Here is a 20009-nt window from a genome sequence, read left to right on the forward strand (position 1 = left end):
TGGTTCAAAAGCTGCGCATGTAGAATCGCGCATCTGGGGCATGCGCAGTCACGTCATTTCTCGCGAGACGAAGACGCCATTATCGCGGTGCTTGGCGAAATTTTCCGTGACTTCGAAAAGTTTGTCTTGAAAAGTTCGCCTGCTAACCCACGAAAGTCCAGTGAACAGGTAATACTATGCATATCTGTCACACCAAGAATCGAAACATGAAATTTACACCGTAAAAGTTCGTAAATATAGTATGCGCAGAGGTAGCGCCGTTCAGGGCATTTTGTTCGACATATTATGTCGTTTTTTTGGCGGGTGACTACTTGTTTCGCCTGCTCGGTATTCCATGTATTCTGTTCGTATGTGCACAATGTTGCTGTGTGATCACTGTCACTGACACCAATCGAATGGCTGTTAATAACTTTGAGGAAACACAAATCCCATATTTATAAGGAAGAATGGAAAATGAAAATATATGAAAAAGACCGATGTAATCGTTGACGAGTTCATTTGTTGTTGGCTAGGCAGCGTAGGGTTGGCTACAAAACGTTCATATTGTCCTGTTTACACTGCTCCAGGTTTTTGACTTTTTATTTAGAAGGAACACTGATCTCGAACATGGAGGTTTCTTCCTATCACCTTGAAGAACAAAATTAATGAGAGAGTACCCGTCAGAAAACGCTTTTCTGTCATGAAACATTGATGAATATAGACTTTGTCAAACATTTCCGAGATGGGAGTCTTACTACGATACATACATGCTTACTACCTTCACCTTTCTAGTGATATTTCATATTATATTTACGAAACGGGTAAGACACTTATACACTTCTTGACTTGAGTTCAAAATCCACTGGTCTTTCATTTCTGACCACCAAATGAAATTTGTTAACGCTTGCCAAATTGTCACAGAAATATTGATCACTCTTCAAAATATGTGTATATTTAGGCATGGATGCACAAAAATAGTCAAAAATTCTATCATTAGGTTTCAGACAGTACGTTTTCTGGTCAACAGTTGCTTCAGACTTCAAGCCATATGCCTAACCTCATTCTCACATTGTAAGCTTCAAGGGGCAGTCTTCAATCCCTGGTTCTTGCATTTGTGGTTGTTGATATTGACTACTTGTTTTAGTTGTTTTAGTCATTTGTTCTCCTTTGAAATTTGTGCACAGTTTGTCAATTTGCTCAGAGAATATTTTTTAAAAGCCGATAAAAAACCTGCCGCTTTAGATTTGTAGAGTGCCAAAGCAAAAGTAATCGTTTTCAAACACTGCATCCAATATGTAATTAATCAGCAGCATTTCAAAGTTAACAAGTTATTATACTATAGGGAAGGTAAAATCTCCAAATTTACTGCAAGGTGACAACCACCCTTTCCATGTTTACCACTGAGATATATTCTAATGGTCTGCTTAAATAACCACTCATTGTTTGAAAGAATGAAATCAGATGTAACATTTTAAACTAAGTTAAGGTGCTGTCTCTTCTTACTGCCCATTTCATGGAATATTAGGATTGTGTTTTGCCTTTTGTAAGAAGGATAGATGTATTTTTGTTTTTCAGAAGGCTAAGTTGTGAAACAAGATGACAGAAGAGCATAATATGAGTGATACAGATGCCTTGCAAATGGCTGTCAGTCAAATCACAAATAATCAAGGTGAGTCAAGTACACTGAAATGTAGTTTACCTCTAAATTTGAAGTGTGAATTTTGCTTGAATAGTATTCCTGTAAGAAGGAAACAATAGCTGCACAAACAAACAATGTGAATATTAAAATCATGAAAGTGTAGTGAAAATATAATGAAATGACAGGATATCTCAGCACCTAAAAACCTGTTCTTCTGTGTTTAGATATATTTAACTTCTTTATTCTCAGCAACTGTTAGAGCCTCTGTCACCGTTTCTATGCTATAAATTTAAGATTTGAATAATACTGAAAGCAAAAAGTCTGTTGCTTTGGAAGTAGAAACTGCCCTAGACATGGTCAGATTCTGTTAGTATTTAGCTTCACCAGCTTTTCATTACTCTTTTTATTTGTCAATTTTGTTTACAGATGAACAGGAACAGTTAATTGAAGAACCTGAAGCAAAAAGACGTAAGCTTACTCCTGATGAAACTATGTCCGATGCTTCTTGCATAAAAGTAAGTTCTATCACAAGTTCTTTACCGCTATAGTTTGTTAGGTTTTTTGACAGAGAGCAAGATGGCATGCTTGGTTTTGAAATGTCTTTTGTCATAATAATGCCACCACCCAATACTCACATGTAAGAGGTCATACTTTCAAAATTCTTTGCTTCTCAACTTAGGATTGAACAGTTCATTCATAAATATTCTTTTATCATCAAACTTTTCACAATAAAGTATTTATAGTTTGCTGTTGTTTCTCAATAGTGAGAAGATATCAGACCAGATTTTTATTTTAAAAATATCATTATCTAATCCATGATACTGAGTTGTTCTTCTCATAAGGTCTCTTTGGAGAATAAAGAGAAGGACCTTGGTCTTCCTGCAGTATATTCCAAATCCAATTTATGATTCGACAGGTGAAACACAATGAAAATATGAATATTCATGATATGCCTGGACTTGTTCCTGCAGGCCTTTCTTGCATCTATAGAGTATGTGTCACTAGAAATTGTCCATAATGTTCACATATTATTGTGCCTACTGTTATCATAACAGTATATATACAACATGCGTGGTTCAAATATGTAGTTGTCAGCCATACCTCCCTTTAGATGTAAGGTTTAAGGCAAAGAAGACTTGATCTGTCAGCTACAATCACATTCATTCAATCATATTCATTCTAGTTATTGATTAATGTAGTGTTTGCTGTCATTTTACTGAGTCAAAGGATTTCAGTAACATTGTCTCTACACCAGTGCTGAATGCTGAAAGAAATGTTACAGTATTCCAAATTGATTCCCAACAGCAAATATTGTTCAATGTGAACAAGGCAATCTGCTTGAGGTTAGACGGGATAGAGAGCAAACTTGAAACCATCAACCTCAGATGCAAGTACTTGGAGGAGAAACTGGACAATATGAGTGATTCTTATCCTAAAGTGCCTGACCAAGGTGGAGGGGGTGAACCAAATACTCCACAACAATCTAGATCATCCCGGAGGTAAGAATTTTGTTCACTATACTTTACTCTCTGACCCAAGACTGTTGTGTGTGTGTAGATATTTTCATGTACTATTTAGAGGAGCTGGTATTAAATCAAGAATCTGCAATATTACTTAAATGAGGATGGTGAATATTGATGATGCCCGAGCCGCAGGAGGAGGATATCATCAATATTTCAGTCAGGATCACCAGCCCGAGGGTATGCCTCAAAGCGCGTGATATTGCCCAATCTTCATGTGTTATTAATTTTATTACACCGAACATTTGATATCCCAAAATCCAGTGTTTGTACTGCGCACATCGAACGACAGGTTGAAATGACGCGCAATTTTATACATCTCGTGCAAGAGTTCCTGCCGCAGCACCTGTACACTACAATGCATGTTCACGCTTCAAACTTGTGTTCGAACGGGAAGCGCATAGCGGGCAAGAGTCGAGGGCAATAGCAAATCGAACCATATCACTTGTTTTTGAATGTCACATGGCAGACTTTTAGCCAATCATGAGATCAGTACTATAGGTGAGGTGTAAAATATGTTATATTGTCTGGTGGATAAAAGTATTTATTGTCATACACTCTTTGCAATTCATGTGTGTTTGTTCATGAGCATCAAAAGCAAGGAAATTTAAGGCCGTTGCAGGAATCATTTAAATTTCAGTGTAGGTGAAGCTGATTATCTGACATTACATTGTTCAGTGATTTCTGTGTATTTTCTGTGAACATCGATCTTTTAGTGGGAATTCTAATCAGAACTACACACCACGCAGACAGAGTACAATAATCATTGGATTGCCACAGAATCAACATGGACAAGATGCACAAACAGAATCCCAAGGTAAGAATGTAATGATATAAATAAAGTATCCGCCAAGACTCACGTGTTGACCTCCAACACCAAAACATCTATGACAACGTTTGAAATCACTCTAGATGAACATTTGAAAAGTATATCATTGACGAGGACTTCTCCTACTTGACAACCAACACATTATGTGATATGGAAGGTAATTAGCAAGAAGAACATTGTCCATACATGTCCCAGTAGCTTTACAAGTTATATCCTAACAATTCATCAGTTACAGATATCACAATCAATCTTTGCTATAACAGTATCACATTTATTGTGATAATACAGTGCTTGTTACATAATTGAAGTATTCTCAAGTGATGTTGTGTAAAGTTATCAAACAAACACTGAAAGAAAACAAAATCAGAAACACTGACAATGTCTTCACACTTAACAAAAGTATTACTTATGTATGGCAATGATTCTGTATTTCTAGTGGATGAAAGTGCTGGCAGTCAGATATCAAATGCAAGTAATGAAAGCTCACCAGCGCCAAATTTGGGATCCAATGTCACCCTAATTACTCTCAATTCTGAAGGTAAGTACTCAAACTATTGTTATGATTTGTTTGTCAATAAATGAGTATCAAGAACAAGACCTTTGTAATCACAATTGACACAGGAGCCATTGTGCACTGCAGTATTTGAAATGCAAGTTAGGTATGTGTTTTGAACAAGTTTGAATAAAAGCTTTATCACAATTTGTTGATTATTTGATTTATGTCGTATAGTCACATTCATGGTACCATCAGAGTAGCTGAGAGCACAGGAAAAGAGGCAAGACAGTGTGTGCCAAATCATTCTGAATGTTCATGTTACAACATATGTTAACAAAATGTAATGGTATTTTTCAATTTCAACAGAGGATTATCCACAAGGTACATGGCTTGGTGATGAAAATAACATAGAAATGAGAGTGAGAACACATGTTACCCCAAGGTAAAGTAACTGCTGTAGTCTGATGTTGTGTTCCACTCTGGTAACATGAGTCAGGAATAATTTCATCCTACTTTAGTGGAGAAGGCTAGTGAAGGAGAATTTCAAATTGCGATACAAGTATTAAAATTGGATTTTGAAAACTGGCAAGGTCACCTTTTCAGGAAAAAATGTCAACCAGGTGAAAGGAAGACGGCTCTACACCATGAGTCTCATAGTTTTTGATGAAATGATACTGAGAATCATTCTGGTAGTGGGTTGGCTGTTATATTTCATGTGTTGTCAAAATTCCTTATCAAAACATTCAACACTACACATCTGTTATGCTGTGCTTAGATAATTAAAAATGATAGATGGGCATCATTTCAACCATAAAAATGGACGAATGCCACCTTATAAATTTGATTTGACATGTATGGCACCACATAAATATAACAACTATGAAAAAATCTGCAATTCAGTGTTATTTTCCTAACTCTCCACATCTTTTGATCATTTTTCAGTGATATGCTACACATCCATTCTACATGTCGGACTGCAGAAAAGATGGCACTAACTTTACTAGACTACCTGTTTGACAGAGAAACACAGGCCTGTTCTAACATTTCAGGAATGGGTAAACATGGCAAGAAGCAACTAGACCCACTCATGATATATGGCATAAGATGTGAGTTTTTCTCTGTTTATTTCAGAATTCAATGTCACAAGGAACACTTACCAAGTAAAGTATCCATTGTGGTTCAAGTGTCTTTTCTGCACCAAACTAAATAAAACATCAACACTGTCGTAAATTGTTGTCTACAGTGAATATTCTTGATTCTGCTCAATAGGAATATTAATATAAGGTTATTCACAAAATACTGTGATTTATGTACGAGTATATCCTACATCGTTGCATTAAGGACAATATCAAAGAGTACAACTCTATGCTGTTGACATTTTGAGATGTTAGTTGAAAACTCAAGTCTCAATTTTTTTGTCCAAGCAGCAGCTCTTATAGTTTTGAATCAATCATACTTTCTTAGTGCTCGGTTTCTTGATTGTGGGTTCTTCCTTATGATGTCCAATATGCATGTACCTGTATCCTGTAGGTCATTTAATCCACAAGTTTGGTATCTCAGAGACCGACTGGCACAGAATCAAACAAAATGTGGACTCTAAATGTCGGACAGCATTCCGTAGAAAGCAGAAGGGTCAGTCTCTCAGTGTTAAGGCATTTTCAAGGAAATCCCCCACTGCCACAACAATATATGCCCACCAGATACATTCAGAAGAAGGTGAAGAAATGCAGGTAGGATTTGTCAAATTTCCCCAAAAAGCCAAATTTTACTTTCTTTGGATTGTTTGATAATCTTTGTTGATTTCTATTGTGTTTGCCTTTCCCAATAGATACTCTCACCTTGAGAGAATTTTCTGAAGAGCTGAATGCTTACCTCAGCTGACAAAAAACAAAGTTAGAGATAATATGTGCATTTTACAGGGATATTTGGCAATGAGTGGTAGCAAAAAACAATTCATGTGTTACACAAGGGGAACATTTATTTTTGAACAAGACCACTAGTACATCTGTGTCTTTGGTGATGGAGTGCCTTGTGGCTATGAACTGAAAAGGGATCAAAACTTGATACTGTAGAGAGAGAGGACTTTGATGCATGAATAGCCATCAAACTAGGGTTGTCGTAATATATTGTCAGAGAAAGTCCACTGTTGGATTGCATACTTGGTCTACCTATCACCAGTATTTCTCAAATTGAGAATTGATCCCTTGAAAAAAATATGTGCTAATTAAAACAAACAACGAAAGACTGAGAGGGGTTGTATCTTTTGACCAGGAGCAGGCAGTTACGCAAGCAGCTGTTGAACAGATGCAACAAATGCATCAACAGATCCACATCCAGCATGTACAAGGTGATGAGTCTGTGGTACAACAGACTATTCCAGAACAGGTGACGGTTCAAGTGACACAGAGTGGAGATGCCATCCACATACAGCAAGGGGACACCATACAGATACAACAGGGTGAAGCAGTGGCCATACCTCAGGGAGAGATCCAGATAGCTGTCAATCCAGACGTACAAGTCCATGAAGTTCAACAGATTCAAGGTGGTGAAATCCACATTCAACATCCAGCAGTACAGCTTCAGGAATCACAGTGATAAACAGTCACTGTCAGAGACTGAATTTACTGGACTCGTCAGGAGTTTTTGATAATTTTCACTGAAGACTATCTTTTTGGGCCTGCAACTTAATTCGTTAGTGAAGCATGTAAATTGTAAAGGCAGTTACAAATATTGTAAGATAATCAAATTGAATAGAAAGATGTTGTTCATAATGTTCAGTTTTGATGAATTTATCTTATGTCATTCTAGTAGTCTGTTCAACAATGTAGGGCAGTGTTGGTTAAATTTTCTTACATGTTTTTACCCAGCACTCTTTCCATCAATTAAGTACTAGTAAAAATAAACACAAAATAGAAAAAATGTATATTTATCGAGAACATGCAATAAGAATTCTGTGGGTTGATAATAATGCAAACTTCACTGCCAGAATTTTGTATACATGATATGGTGTGCGCCAAGTTTTCTAGTTCCGAAGTGTGATGCACAGATGTTAATAGCGTTGATCGCGATTTAAGGTCTGTTACTAAATATAGCAGCACATGCGCGACATCGGACAATGCTGCCTTAAATTCTGACAAATTTGTTGTTGCATACCTGGCTGTTGTTGCAGCTTGTAGTCTGAGCCATAAATTCATATGAATTAGTGTTACTTTTAGTAGCCATTGTAACAGTAGCAGGTTCTATTTTCGTCGTTCATGCGGAAAATACAGACAAATATTTATTTATGCATATTAATGAGAGAAAAAATGACGTCATTTGTGATCAGTGCTATTATGTCAACATACCAAACAAAGGCTTAGCTAATGGTTTCCCTTAAACTTGTATTTATTGTGGTGTTCCATTTATGTTTGAATGTCAGTGCTTTGTTTTAGATACACATTATCCATCCAGTGTTGGTCAACGTAGGTGGTATTTTAGACATGGAAACAAGTCATGTGCATTTTCAGTTGACAAAAAATATTTTTATACCAAAGTAACGGCATAAAAACATTGCACCCTCACTATTTTGCTAACAAGTCAACATCATTCATTAAACAGTAGCTCATTACCGAAAGTAATAAGCCAGGGTCCATATCCTTGAAAGTCCTTTAATTTTAAAGCCCTCTTGATAATCTCTGAGAAGTCCTAAAAAATGGAATAGAGTTCTTGAAAGTCCTTGAAAATTTGATGAAAAGCCTCCATGATTTTCCAATATCACAAAATGATTGATCATGATATTGTAAAAATATGTAAAATGATGTATAGAAAATGAGATGTACATGTATCTGAAAGGATGCCTCGAAAATGGTAATTTTGACCTCAAAAAGTCCTTATAAGTTAACTTTGAGTGTATGATTCCTGTAAGAATATTGCTGCTCAAATTGCTAACTTGGTTGACTCAATGTACAGAAGTAGTTGTCTGAGCTAGACAGAGACTCAATGTACAGGACAGGAGTAATGATCTCAGATAATCCCCTTAAGCACTAATGTAGCCATAGCATGTGAAAGAAATATCAGGCAGCTGGTTGGTGAAAATGTATGCCATCAGGTTTTCAATAAAGCTGTACTAGACCATAAAATTCCACTTTGATATCTCCTCTGCACTAATCACAATAAGTACAAGTTTCAGCCTGTCAAATGCAAGTACCAATCATATGCACATTATATAACCTATTCTGCTAACGATTACAGTAAAGTTGTTTGACTGAATTGTTGTTAAAAATGTTTTATATCTATAAGATATTCTTATTGGCTTAAAAGCCATCAAAAAGGTCTTTTATGGATTAAAATGTCATTTGGATATTGGGTTTTGGCACAAATGTGAAATTTGAATGTAGTTTCAGGCTACATTGTTTGTAAATATTTTTGATTTCAAATTTCAAATGTGTTCAAATGTGTACTATTTAAATAAACATGGCAATAATGATGCCTGTTCTGTTGTGTGACCAGGATATCATGCTCAGGTCCATGTCATGTATTGTACCAAGAATTTTATGTAAACATTTCCTTAATAGTTGGATGTAACGTTTTGGTATGGCAAAATATGTAACTAAAAAGAAATGTGGTAGTGCAGAATATGGTGGGGTACACAATCATTCTGGATTTGGTGGGCTTTAGACCATATGCCATGAAAATAAGCAGTCTTGTATATTTAGCCATTAGCTCAATATAGGCAGCTACTAGTACATATGGTTCTGTTTATGCTTTGGAAACAGCTAGATATACAACATTGTACAGTATTGCTGTTTTATCATTGGATTTGCTATGATTTCACAAAATTCATTCCAACTTCTGTCTTCGTCTTTTGTTTCCTGTATTTTATTGTCAACTTATGCACAATACTACCATCTCAAATTGCACACTTTTTGAAACAAAGAATGAATTTCATATTTGAGCAAGCTGTACACATGTACTCCGAGTATATCAAAAGTAGTCTGTACAGAATCAACAATTCCTCTCCAAATGGTTCTACTCTGGAATAAAATGGATGCACTGTGCTGTACGGACTTATTACGCCCAAAAGATAATGTCAGAGTGGTACAAACCAACCCACATGTACAAACGCAAATGGAAATACACGTACACCTATGCACATTTGTGCTTGTGAGTTTGTTTGTACCGTGGTCCACTCGATTTCCAGGTTTGACCTATTGTGTTTTTGCACACCTATAATACCTATTAATATGCTGTCAAATTCCAGTGTATTTATGTGGGGTTTCACACCCTGTTTTAATATTCAATTAAGTTAACGAATAAAATTACTTAAAAAATGTGCAGTCATGTAGCATGTATATTTTCATGGTATTCTTGCCAAATAATCTGGGCCAGAAAACATCAATGATACCGGCACATAGTTTATTTTGGTAAACGCTTCTCTGTACTGAATCATCAGTTCAGCATGGCTGAACAAATATGTCAAGTGATCTTGAACAATTCTGGAAAGCTACAGCAAGGCTGTGCTAACACTACCTGCCCATGAACTTCAGCTGTTTTTGCCCATCCATCCTATCAGAATGATCTATTCCATGACCTACAAGTGCTGCAAGGGTTAGGGTAGGACGCGCCTTGGGGACAGAAATTCGGACATTCAAATTTTATCAGTTTCCTTCTGACCTATCACTTCTGGGGGCTCATTTTGAAGCTCTTGGTGAAAGAAAAGTTTTCACAGTCTTAGTTTTTCGAAAATCGAAAATTTTGTTTTTTCACATAGAGTTAACACAGAGATGGCAACCATTTTGAATTTCAAATATCGAGAAATCTCAAGTTATTTGTCTCTCTAGTACCAAAGTTTGCACGATGACCCCTGATTTTATTCTTGCTTTGGTGAGAGAATGGTTGAAAGTTTCACAGAGGAAATTTTTAGCAAATGTTTAAGTTTTTTACTTTCGAGCAATCTCCGTACAGAGATTGTAGCGCCGTGGAAAATTATAACCTAGCTGGGGAGTCTCAGCAGTAGCCACACTAATCTCTGCCACAGGCGACGGTTTTCACCAACTTTTTGGGTATTGCGCGTTTTCCATGATATACATTTTCTGTCTTTTTTATATATAATACTTCGAACCAAAAAAATTAGATAAATGAATAGTACACTAGTTTCAATATCGATCCTCGATTCCGTGAACACTTGCAAAACATAGACCTTGCTCTAGGTTACAGGGATGTAAATTGATGATTCAAAATGTATGCCCCAACGGCTGTCAGCTTTGCAGATGCGATTGCCAAAGTTTTAGCAGATTATTTATTATTTTTATTAGTGTATTAATGTATTATTTTTACCAGTGTGCGGAAAGTGCGATCTCTAGCTGGATTGCTCCTATCCGTTTACTATTTCCGCCACGTTTATTTAGCCATTTAGGCACACACAGGACTGAAAGAAATCCGAGTTTGGAATATTTAAATTTGCCTGCAGCAGAGATTGGTGGGGGCGCGCGCGGTCAACGACTCGGAGACCCTCTAGCTTGGTTCGAATTATCCACGCCGCGCTGCTGCCCCACTGCGCTTCAATCTCTGTGTGGAGTTTCACTTTCGAGGTGCATATTACCTTAAGCTGTGGAGAGGCGTAGAGTCACAAATTTGAGATGCACAGATTTTTTCAATAGTTTCAAATGGTACTCTTGTACAGAGACAATCCTATCATTCCGTTCTGACACAGTCATGAATAGACTTAACCCAAGTCTGTGGGCATCGGAGTAAATTGAAGGAATAAACTTCAGCAGGCTGTTGCATTAGTGGTAGGCTGTTGTATCGATCTTTGATTGAACGCGATAGACCACACTAGGCCAGCAAGTAACTGCTGTAGAGTTAAGCCAAGCAACTGGGGCTAGTGTAAATCATGAGTTATGAAACTCAAAACACAAATAGTTTTCACACTTGCCACTTTTGAGCACCACAGTCAAAATTTACAACAAAACACCTACTAATGATGTGTATCTGACTTGTCTTAGGTCTTTATTGTGTACTTGTGGAGATATAACAAATTATCACAGGAGTCTTCAACTGAGTGGAAGGGACTTGTGTTTTCCAGTCTTGTATGTTAGATATAGGTGATATGTTGAGCCGCATTATCAAGTTTATAAAAAATTAATTGCTAACAGTACATAATCATAACTATTGAATATTGACAAAAATGATGAGAAATATAGGTCTCATATTGACTACTTAAAAATGCCCCAAATGTTATTAACTTAAGTATGCTCCATCAGTCTAGAAACAAGATTAGTAGTGTAACATTAGTATCTTGTGGCATGTTCCCCAACACACACACAGTCAACGTTGGGCAGGCTTTGGCAAACAAATGGAACTGATAATTCTGACATTTGTTTGCACAGACCAATGTATATATGATATATGTTCACCCTGGGCTGTGTAAAATTTCAAAGTAAGGCACATTTTGTGGTATCCTGGTAATTCATTGGAAAGTGATATTTCATGATACAAATACCATGATAAAGGTGTACTTATTTCAGTAAATCCATCATTTTGACAGAATCAGAACTCAGATTTTGTTGTCATAAAGCCATCTCACAGATACAATCTTACATTGTGTACTCTCTGACTATCAGAGTGATTTTCAGTGTCATTAACCCATTATCTTGCGGGCTGTCACGGCTACACCACTCAGGAAAATCACATGTCACAAATTTTGCTAATGTTTGCCGATGACTTAAAACACATTTGGGAAACAATGGCTTGAACATTTCATCTATTGAAAGCACAAGTGTTTGCAGACAATGCAGGGCATTTTATGGCTAACAGTTCCTCCACCTATCAAAAGAGCTTTTAAAAAAGTAACCCCAGGGTTTACCTGTGTCATGCAAGGATTTTCATCTAAAGTGATTAATTCTATCCTAATTTTTTACAAATTACATCTTGACAGTTTTTGACAAAAGGCAGTTGCATGTAAGCAAGTTTGACCTCTGGTTTCTCTTAGAAATCTAAATTCTGTGATAAATATATGTCAGAAGGCTGTTCTGAAACATGTCCACATGAGCCAATGATCATGTGACCTATGGATTCTGTTATGTCCATACCATACATTTTAACATGATTTACACTTTCTGAAACATAAAGACTTTAAAAGAGTGTATTCTCAGAATATATCACAGTACAGCTAGTGGTATCTCTTGTGTACACACAAAGAAAATACATCCTCTCATATCTTTCTCAAAAAGTGCCCTCTTTTGATTCTTGCCTCTTCTAGATTTCTGACTGTTTCAGACTTGATATGACATTCTTTACTAATGATCAATGTAACAATATGGCAAACATTTCATTCAAAGACAACTATTTTATTGTTTCATCATACCTTTAAACAAAACTAATGTGTCCTCCAGTGTGTTGGTGAATAACAATGGATGCCAAGTACAACAACAGAATCCAAAGTTTCATTGAAGTCCACCAATGGCCTTCATTTCTTTTGCCTGTTTTGGTGCTGCCAAAGAGTTCCTTGCTTGACTACTGAATAGTAAATGATGTGAAAGTTCACCTCACGCTACATTATTCTCTAACATTACCGGGATACGCCTCAATGAGAGCACCCTGGGAACAGACAGCAGTCTGAGTAAAGGTGAGTGCTCTGTACGGAGGTAAGTCAGAGACAATTGAAGAGCACCACCAAGTGACAGGAAATTTATATGCCACTAAATATTTTAAATATAAATCAGGCAGATGAGGCCTCCTTGATCCATGGCTCTTGTATCAGATTTTATTCCCACTGACTACATATGTGGCGTTAAACCTTTGTTTCCCTTAAAATATTATATGGAATTCATCAATTTGTATTGTAATGAAGCTGATAAAAATAATATAATGAAATGGTAATGCAAATGCTACAGTGAGAATACATTCTATTTCTCTTTCTTTGTTTATCCACAAAAAAATATTTTCTAATGTATAATAATTAAGCAGACTTCCCAAAATTGATTTAACACATCTTCACAGAAAACAAGATTCATCAAGCAATTGAAGAAAAAGTAATAAGTAATATTAAAAAATACTTTTATGTTTAGTTACAGTGACTTTCACGCATTATCATTATATACTTAAACTGAAAAATTTTCTTCAAGGAACTTTTAGAAAGCAGACTCCGCTAAAAATTTCTCTATTAATTACGGTGTAATCTTTACTTGAATTTGAACTTGGGAGTTGACCTCTTTCAGTGAAAAAGACTGGCCATCAATAGTGCAAATCTGATACCCTGGTTCAACAATAGCTGCTGTTGTTGTTGTTGTGGTTGCTACTTCAGCTTGTTGCTGCATTTCATTACAATGATCAGTTTTCTTGTGTTTTTCCAAGAGCTTTGGTCTCATGAAACCCTTGCTGCAGATGTCACATCTGAATCTGAATTCTCCAGTGTGGAGGACCAAGTGGTCCTTTAAGTTGTCTTTCCGGAAGAAACCCCTCTGGCAGAATTCACACTTGAAAGGCTCGTAAGTGAGATGGGTTCGCTGATGGTCTGTTAGCTTGTCCTTGCGTGCAAAGGCCTTATTGCACCCAGGTTCTGGGCAATTATATGGCTTGACAGCTGTGTGAACGGTCAGAATATGTCGATGCAGCTTATTGCGGAAACCAAAACCTTTCCCACAGTCTGTACATAGAAATGGCTTGATATTGCTGTGTGATATACTGTGTCTCTGCAAATCACGAGGTGTCTTGAAATCCTGGCCGCATTTCTCGCACAGGTACTGCCGCTCAGTTTGATGTGTGATCATGTGGATTCTCAACTGTCGCTTGCTGACGTGAATTTTGTCGCACTCTGGGCATGGATAGTTGTGGGACTCCTTGGCTAAGTGCCTGTCAAGTCCAGCCTGACTTGGAAATTTCACCCAGCATTTCATGCACTTGAAACCCATCTGCTGGTAGTACACTCTCATCTTCTCTTTCTTCAGAGCAGCTTTGTGGTGAGGATCAACTTTGCCTTTCTTCAGACATCTTCTGCAGCTGCAACTGAACATGGCGTTGGCATGGTTAGTAACAACATGCTGACTGAACTCTTTGAGGACATCTGAAGTCATCTTACAGGTGCCATCGCGACACTGAAATTTCTTTGTCATCTTGTGCTTTGCCCACATGTGTTTTGGCAGCTCATCTCGTGCATAGAATGTATCACATTCTTTGCACTTCAGTTGACCACCCTTGGTGTGTTTGACTTCAGAGCCAACAGCCTGTGTGTTGTTGGCATTCTCATTATTCTCTGCTCCTGTTGGAGAGCAAGCTGCTTCATTGCTGCTAGCCTGGTTGAACTGACTGTTGGACAACTCAGTTGCTGTATCAAGTTGCTGGTTAATCTGTGTATCTGTGATGTTTGCCACTATACCGTTCTGAGCCTCAGGACACATCTGAGCAAGCGACTCTGCTGCCTGCATGGTTCTGATGTGCTCTAGTCCCAGACTGGAGAGATCTATGGTGCTGGACTGGTTTCCTGTCACTATGACGTCTTCATTCGGTGCCTGCTGCAGCTGGCTTATAATACTAGCTATAGGATTACTATCAGTTGTGACTGCCATGCTGGTACTGTTTGGAGCTGAATCACTCACTGCTGACACCCATACCTTGTGATTGTCAATATGCACTTCATAATCACTTGTCTTTGATGCCTCGTGCTTACACAGAGGACATGTCAAGTCTGCATCTGATTGGCTGTGTAGCTGCTTGTGTTTTGCCAAACTTCTGTGCTGCACCAGCTGTCCACAATCACTGCAAGGCACTTTACGATTGGTGCATGATCTGCGAAGCTCTTTGCCATGCTCAGCGACAGTGTGATCACTCAAGTCTGTTCTGGTTGAGAAATACAGGTCACAATCAGTGCAGTGAAATTTTCCTTTCACTTTTTTATGGCTGGTGAGATGATCCCTCAAGTCACTCATTTCAGATGCTTCATAGTCACAGCTGGCACACTTCAGGAGGCCTTGATCCTCCGAGTGCTCTTCATCGTCTCCGACAGATTGATATTCTCGCTTGCGACTTCTCGTAGCCTGCTGTTGTTCTTTCCTGTCTAGATGTTTCTTTGTTTTTCTGTGCTTTGTCAACTTTGCAGATGTCTTGAATGACATGTTGCATAATCTGCAATGGTAGCTACCTGCTTTTGGTTGCTCTCTAGCAACAAGCCTAGCTCGCCTGGTGGCTAATTTACTTTTAGTTATTTCCCTTTGCTTTTCTTTTGCAAACATTACTGCCTTCCTGCTAGAGATATTGTGGATGTCTTGATAATGTGAACACAGCTCATCAATGGTACTAGTCTTCTCATAACAGAATGTGCATTCGATGGGATGAGCTGTGACCTTCTGATCTGTATGAGATACATGCTGATCTTGAAACTGATCGGCAATTTCAATACCACTGGCTATGCTAGCCTGTCTGATGATATCTACAAGATCTGAGTTACTCTCTGTACTATCTTGGCCAGAGCTGTGAGGTTTCAATGCCTGCTGATCAGCTTGTACTTGTGACGAAGGAGACTGCAAGGCTAAAGATTGAACGAATGTGTCTTTGGCTGTGGACTGCACTACAGCTTTGTTCTGGAGTAGATTTTCAATGACGTTGTTGGAAATATCTTTTAAACTCTCAGAATCCCCTGCAGATGCCTTACCACTTTCTTCATTTTGTGTCATCACAACATCATCACTGTGAGACAGCAACTCACTTCCTGATGCTGGGACCTGTGCTATTTTCTGCAGATTAGACAACGGTGATGGAACATGTTTCACATCAGATGCAGACTTGACTTCTTGCTTTGTGTCGTTTGTTTTCTTGGAGCGGTGACAGATTTTGCTCTTTTTGTGATCCATGAAGAGCTCCATTGATGTGAACTTGGCCTTACATCGCCCACATTCAAAGACATCTTCATCTATGGGAGAGTTTCAAAAAATTTCAAATATCGATAAACAAGCATATTCATATCAATTTACATGTATTATGCAGCATTTCCTGTCAAGATTTTACAAAAGATGCAAGATAACTGTGATTGAAGTTTAATATGAAAAGTCTGTAAAGCCTGGTTGTGTATTGTCATGTCATGTGCCGCCTAGTGGTTACTGAATGAACAATCCAATGACGATTGTTGACAAATCACTGACGTAACCATCATTGTGTTTTTCTTTGGTCTTGTGTACTTCAGATTGTACGTGCTTTCCTAAAATATGCCAACTGAGTAAAAAGCTAAAGTGGGCTCAAAACCTACGATATTTTATTTCACACATTTTAAGAAAACTATTGAAAAATGTCAAAGGTCAAAACAACAAAACTGAATGAGAAATGTAGAGCAGTTACTTTAGTTACTTTAAGTTTCCCTCCATAATTATCGAGAAAAGGGAGCTATTAAAAGCCATAATAACACTGCTCACCTGATGACTCATATTCTTCATTTTGTCTGGACTCTTCCATCATTCTGAATAAATCTTATTAGTTGATCACAGCCTGAAAGAAATCAAAATATGTGTTGAAAAATTCATGGCTTTTCACGTTGTAGGTTACAAATTCAGTAATTATTAGTGTTGATTAGTTGAGTGTGTGGCAATGATATTGAAGGGTTAGTAATCGGGTCACAATTATTAGTTTAATCACCATGCCAAGGACTGTGATTTTCATTTGGCTCAAACACTGCATCAATGATTTTGTTTTCAGTCACTGACATGATAATCATACCATTACGGCACCTTTCCACTGATCGACATGACTATCCGTCTGATAACAAAATTTTATACTTATTTCAATTATGATTGAACCCATTATTAATAAATAAGTACTCCTATGTACTTTATAGGCATGAATTTTGGTAAGTTTGTATTACACATTATATTAGCTACACAATTCATATATTAAAGGTATGTTTCCTCTATGAACATTCTTTGCATCAACAATCATTCAAATTGCTGTCATATTTTGGCAAATCTACAAAAATTTTGAAAGTGTCCAGGCTCTCTTTGTAACATGGGACAAATGCCAAAAAAATTCATCCAAACCAACTCCTAATTACAGCCTTTTGATGAATATGACAATCTTTTCCATATATGTCTGAATGAATTCCAAGTCTTTTTTGGTTTGAAAAACATCATGGCCATTTTCTCAGAAACATAGATAGAACAATTTCTGATTTATACAAATTTTCATTCATGGCTTCACAGTTTTTGAGGTCACAAGTATAAATATGCCTCAAAGATTTGATGGCAAACTCATACAGTAACAACTCAAACACTATTCCAAAAACTGTAAAACATTGACTTTTTACACTATATTTTCACTGTTTCTGTGGTTTGAAGAGTACTCGTAGTACCAGTGGTAACATTGACATTTCCTTATACCATCAAAACGTTTGAAGTTCTTTACATACAAAATTGCTATGATTGGTTAGCTTATTTGCATTCAGCTTATCATCAGCTGTCAACAAAATTGGCTTGAACTTTCATGATACCAACAAATCTACCAGTATATTTTCAGACAAAATGAAACTGGTACATGCACTGCATTTAGCAGAGCTGATGAGATTCATCAGACTTGAATTTGTATCTGAAGGTCACGGGTGCAAATCAAGTGAATTATGGGTAATAGTACTGCCGGATGTTGAAGCTTCATAGTATCACACATATGGGTGGGTGTTGAAAGTTATTTATAGCAACATCACGTATAGTCAGAACTCTGTGATCAGTTAGACTGCTCTAGTTGACTGCATCTGAGACTATAGCCTATAATTTCTTCACTTTTGCCTCTGTGCCTCTGACCACACTGTGGTTGGAGGTATGGAGGCCAAAGTGAAGGAATAGGGTCTAGGCTACTGAGACAAGCTGAAACAAGATCTCCATTTTGATGTCAGATACATGGTAACTTTACGTGGAAATTTACTGAGAACAACAGTGTTTGATTATGGACAGCTGTGGTCCATATAGCTGTGGTGTTTTCAGATTGGATTCCTGCCTTTCAGGTGCTGATTTTGACTTTCACAAGTTTTAACGCCTCCACCAAGCCATAAAGCACCACAGCTATGGACCCACAGCTAGATTATGGGTGACTCGTTAAAGGCCACACTGCTTTGTTAATGAAGCAACGCAGCCTTTTCATTTGTCAAACTGGAAACAGCTTTCACTCTAAATATTGCTATACTTTTGGAGGTTGCAACAAGCTACTGGCACTACCTATGCTCAGCCTGTCATGTTAAGACTTGTGCAAAGGATTATTTAATCAATGCACAAGATAACCGATTTCTGGGCAGCTACCAACTGTTCAAAAACAGAAACATTGTTGTCAACAAAGATGTATTATGCATTATGTATGGGCACACACCACACCCACAGGTTATGCAAGACCATGGAGGTAGAAGCGAGATTCGACCTCCATTGTTCCATGGTTAGACCACTGTCCCTCCACAAATTGTGGAGCTCCCTCCACGGTCCCTCTGTCACAGGTGACAGAGGGACCGTGGTTATAGACTAGACAGAAGACTGTTTTATTTTTGTGTATTTATTTAGAAGCTTATCCCAGCAATCATATTACGGTATTAATCAGGACCCGGAGGTATGATTTCAGTATGAGAGTGTATTTCACGATATTCGCAAGGATATCTGGTATTGATTTTACAAGCTTATCATTCACTGAGTGGGACGTCACTTCATCTCTACAACATTCTTCTTATCCGCAAGTAGAGGCAATCAAGGATTATCGGGGGACGACTCAACACCAGAAAGCTCCTTTTCCCAGCACCTCGTCTTTCATACGGGGGTTGCCGACCAGAAAGGCTGATGCGATGCCGTTCATCCCTTTTCCGAAACCACCATAGCCGCCCGCGTACCGTGGAAAGGTTCCCCCTTGGCGACGTAAACGGGGGACCACATACAACATGGAGTCACACACTTTCCCTGTACAGCCGTTTCCGCTAATTTCGCAGTTTCGGAGCCGCTTATTTTGAATATTAGACTCAAACTTATTGTTTAAGCTCCATTGTGTGTGATATAGCAGTCAGACTGTGTAACAATCGAGTGATAATTCGTAAAAAACTGCATAAAATATACATTTCTTACCTGATTTCGTCGCATATGTGCTGTACGAAGTCGCACCCTCTGCACACGGAACTCAAGCTGCACACGGTACGAAAAGGTGACAATGACGTCACCTTTATGGTGAGGAGTGCGTTCCCCGGGTATGAGTTTAGCAGGCGCGACGCGGCGCGGCGGCGCTGCTTGCATATAATTAATTCGCTGCACTATGCTGTTCCACAGTCCGGACTGTGGCTGTTCTAATGAAATGGAAATTTCCAAATAAATGATTTGCCGATAAATTCAACAAAACAAACGGTAGATTGAACTTGACTTCCCCAGGAACGTATTCCACAAGAGCGTTGTGCCTGCTGTGGCAAGTTTAGGGCGTAACACGGGCGTTATGTGAACTGGGTAGTTTTTAACACAGGCGTACGGAATGTTTCCTAGATCGTCGTCGGATGGGAAGTGACGGACACTGCATGCACCGTGAGGCCGAAGGCCGAACCTCGGTACAGTACCGAGGTTCGGCCTTCGGCCTCAC

The 20009-nt window shown here is 38.1% G+C and overlaps 2 protein-coding genes across 5 annotated transcripts; one reads left to right on the top strand and one right to left on the bottom strand.

The window, feature by feature from the left end:
- The first annotated feature begins 28 nt into the window (after positions 1–28).
- Positions 29–9774, top strand: LOC139148400 (protein BANP-like). Of its 4 annotated transcripts, none has more exons than XM_070719836.1 (10): positions 29–168; positions 1555–1648; positions 2045–2133; positions 2924–3117; positions 3855–3955; positions 4404–4505; positions 4830–4905; positions 5406–5569; positions 5994–6193; positions 6735–9774. In XM_070719836.1, the coding sequence occupies exons 2-10, from the start codon at positions 1576–1578 to the stop codon at positions 7056–7058; spliced, it is 1323 nt and encodes a 440-aa protein (XP_070575937.1). In that variant the 5' UTR covers positions 29–168; positions 1555–1575; the 3' UTR covers positions 7059–9774. The 4 variants fall into 4 exon arrangements, with proteins under 4 accessions (XP_070575937.1, XP_070575940.1, XP_070575938.1 ...); XM_070719839.1 differs by having other exon boundaries at positions 6741–9774; XM_070719837.1 differs by having other exon boundaries at positions 47–168; positions 1558–1648.
- A 1653-nt stretch (positions 9775–11427) lies between these two features.
- LOC139148398 (zinc finger protein 425-like) lies at positions 11428–19646 on the bottom strand. Its single transcript, XM_070719834.1, has 3 exons — positions 19511–19646; positions 16844–16916; positions 11428–16347 (listed from the first exon to the last, which is right to left on the bottom strand). Exons 2-3 carry the CDS (start codon positions 16884–16886, stop codon positions 13610–13612), a joined length of 2781 nt encoding a protein of 926 aa, XP_070575935.1. The 5' UTR covers positions 16887–16916; positions 19511–19646; the 3' UTR covers positions 11428–13609.
- Positions 19647–20009: the final 363 nt, after the last annotated feature.

The sequence above is a fragment of the Ptychodera flava genome, chromosome 13 (genome assembly GCF_041260155.1).
Source record: "Ptychodera flava strain L36383 chromosome 13, AS_Pfla_20210202, whole genome shotgun sequence".
NCBI lineage: Eukaryota > Metazoa > Hemichordata > Enteropneusta > Ptychoderidae > Ptychodera > Ptychodera flava.

Coding starts and splice junctions, on each gene's coding strand:
- LOC139148400 (XM_070719836.1), top strand. CDS start 1,576: ATGACAGAAGAGCATAATATGAGTGATACAGATGCCTTGCAAATGGCT. Junction 3,118..3,854: donor CAATCTAGATCATCCCGGAG/GTAAGAATTTTG, acceptor TCGATCTTTTAG/TGGGAATTCTAATCAGAACT. Junction 6,194..6,734: donor AAGAAGGTGAAGAAATGCAG/GTAGGATTTGTC, acceptor TCTTTTGACCAG/GAGCAGGCAGTTACGCAAGC.
- LOC139148398 (XM_070719834.1), bottom strand. CDS start 16,886: ATGATGGAAGAGTCCAGACAAAATGAAGAATATGAGTCATCAG. Junction 16,348..16,843: donor TGAAGAATATGAGTCATCAG/GTGAGCAGTGTT, acceptor ACTCTCCCATAG/ATGAAGATGTCTTTGAATGT.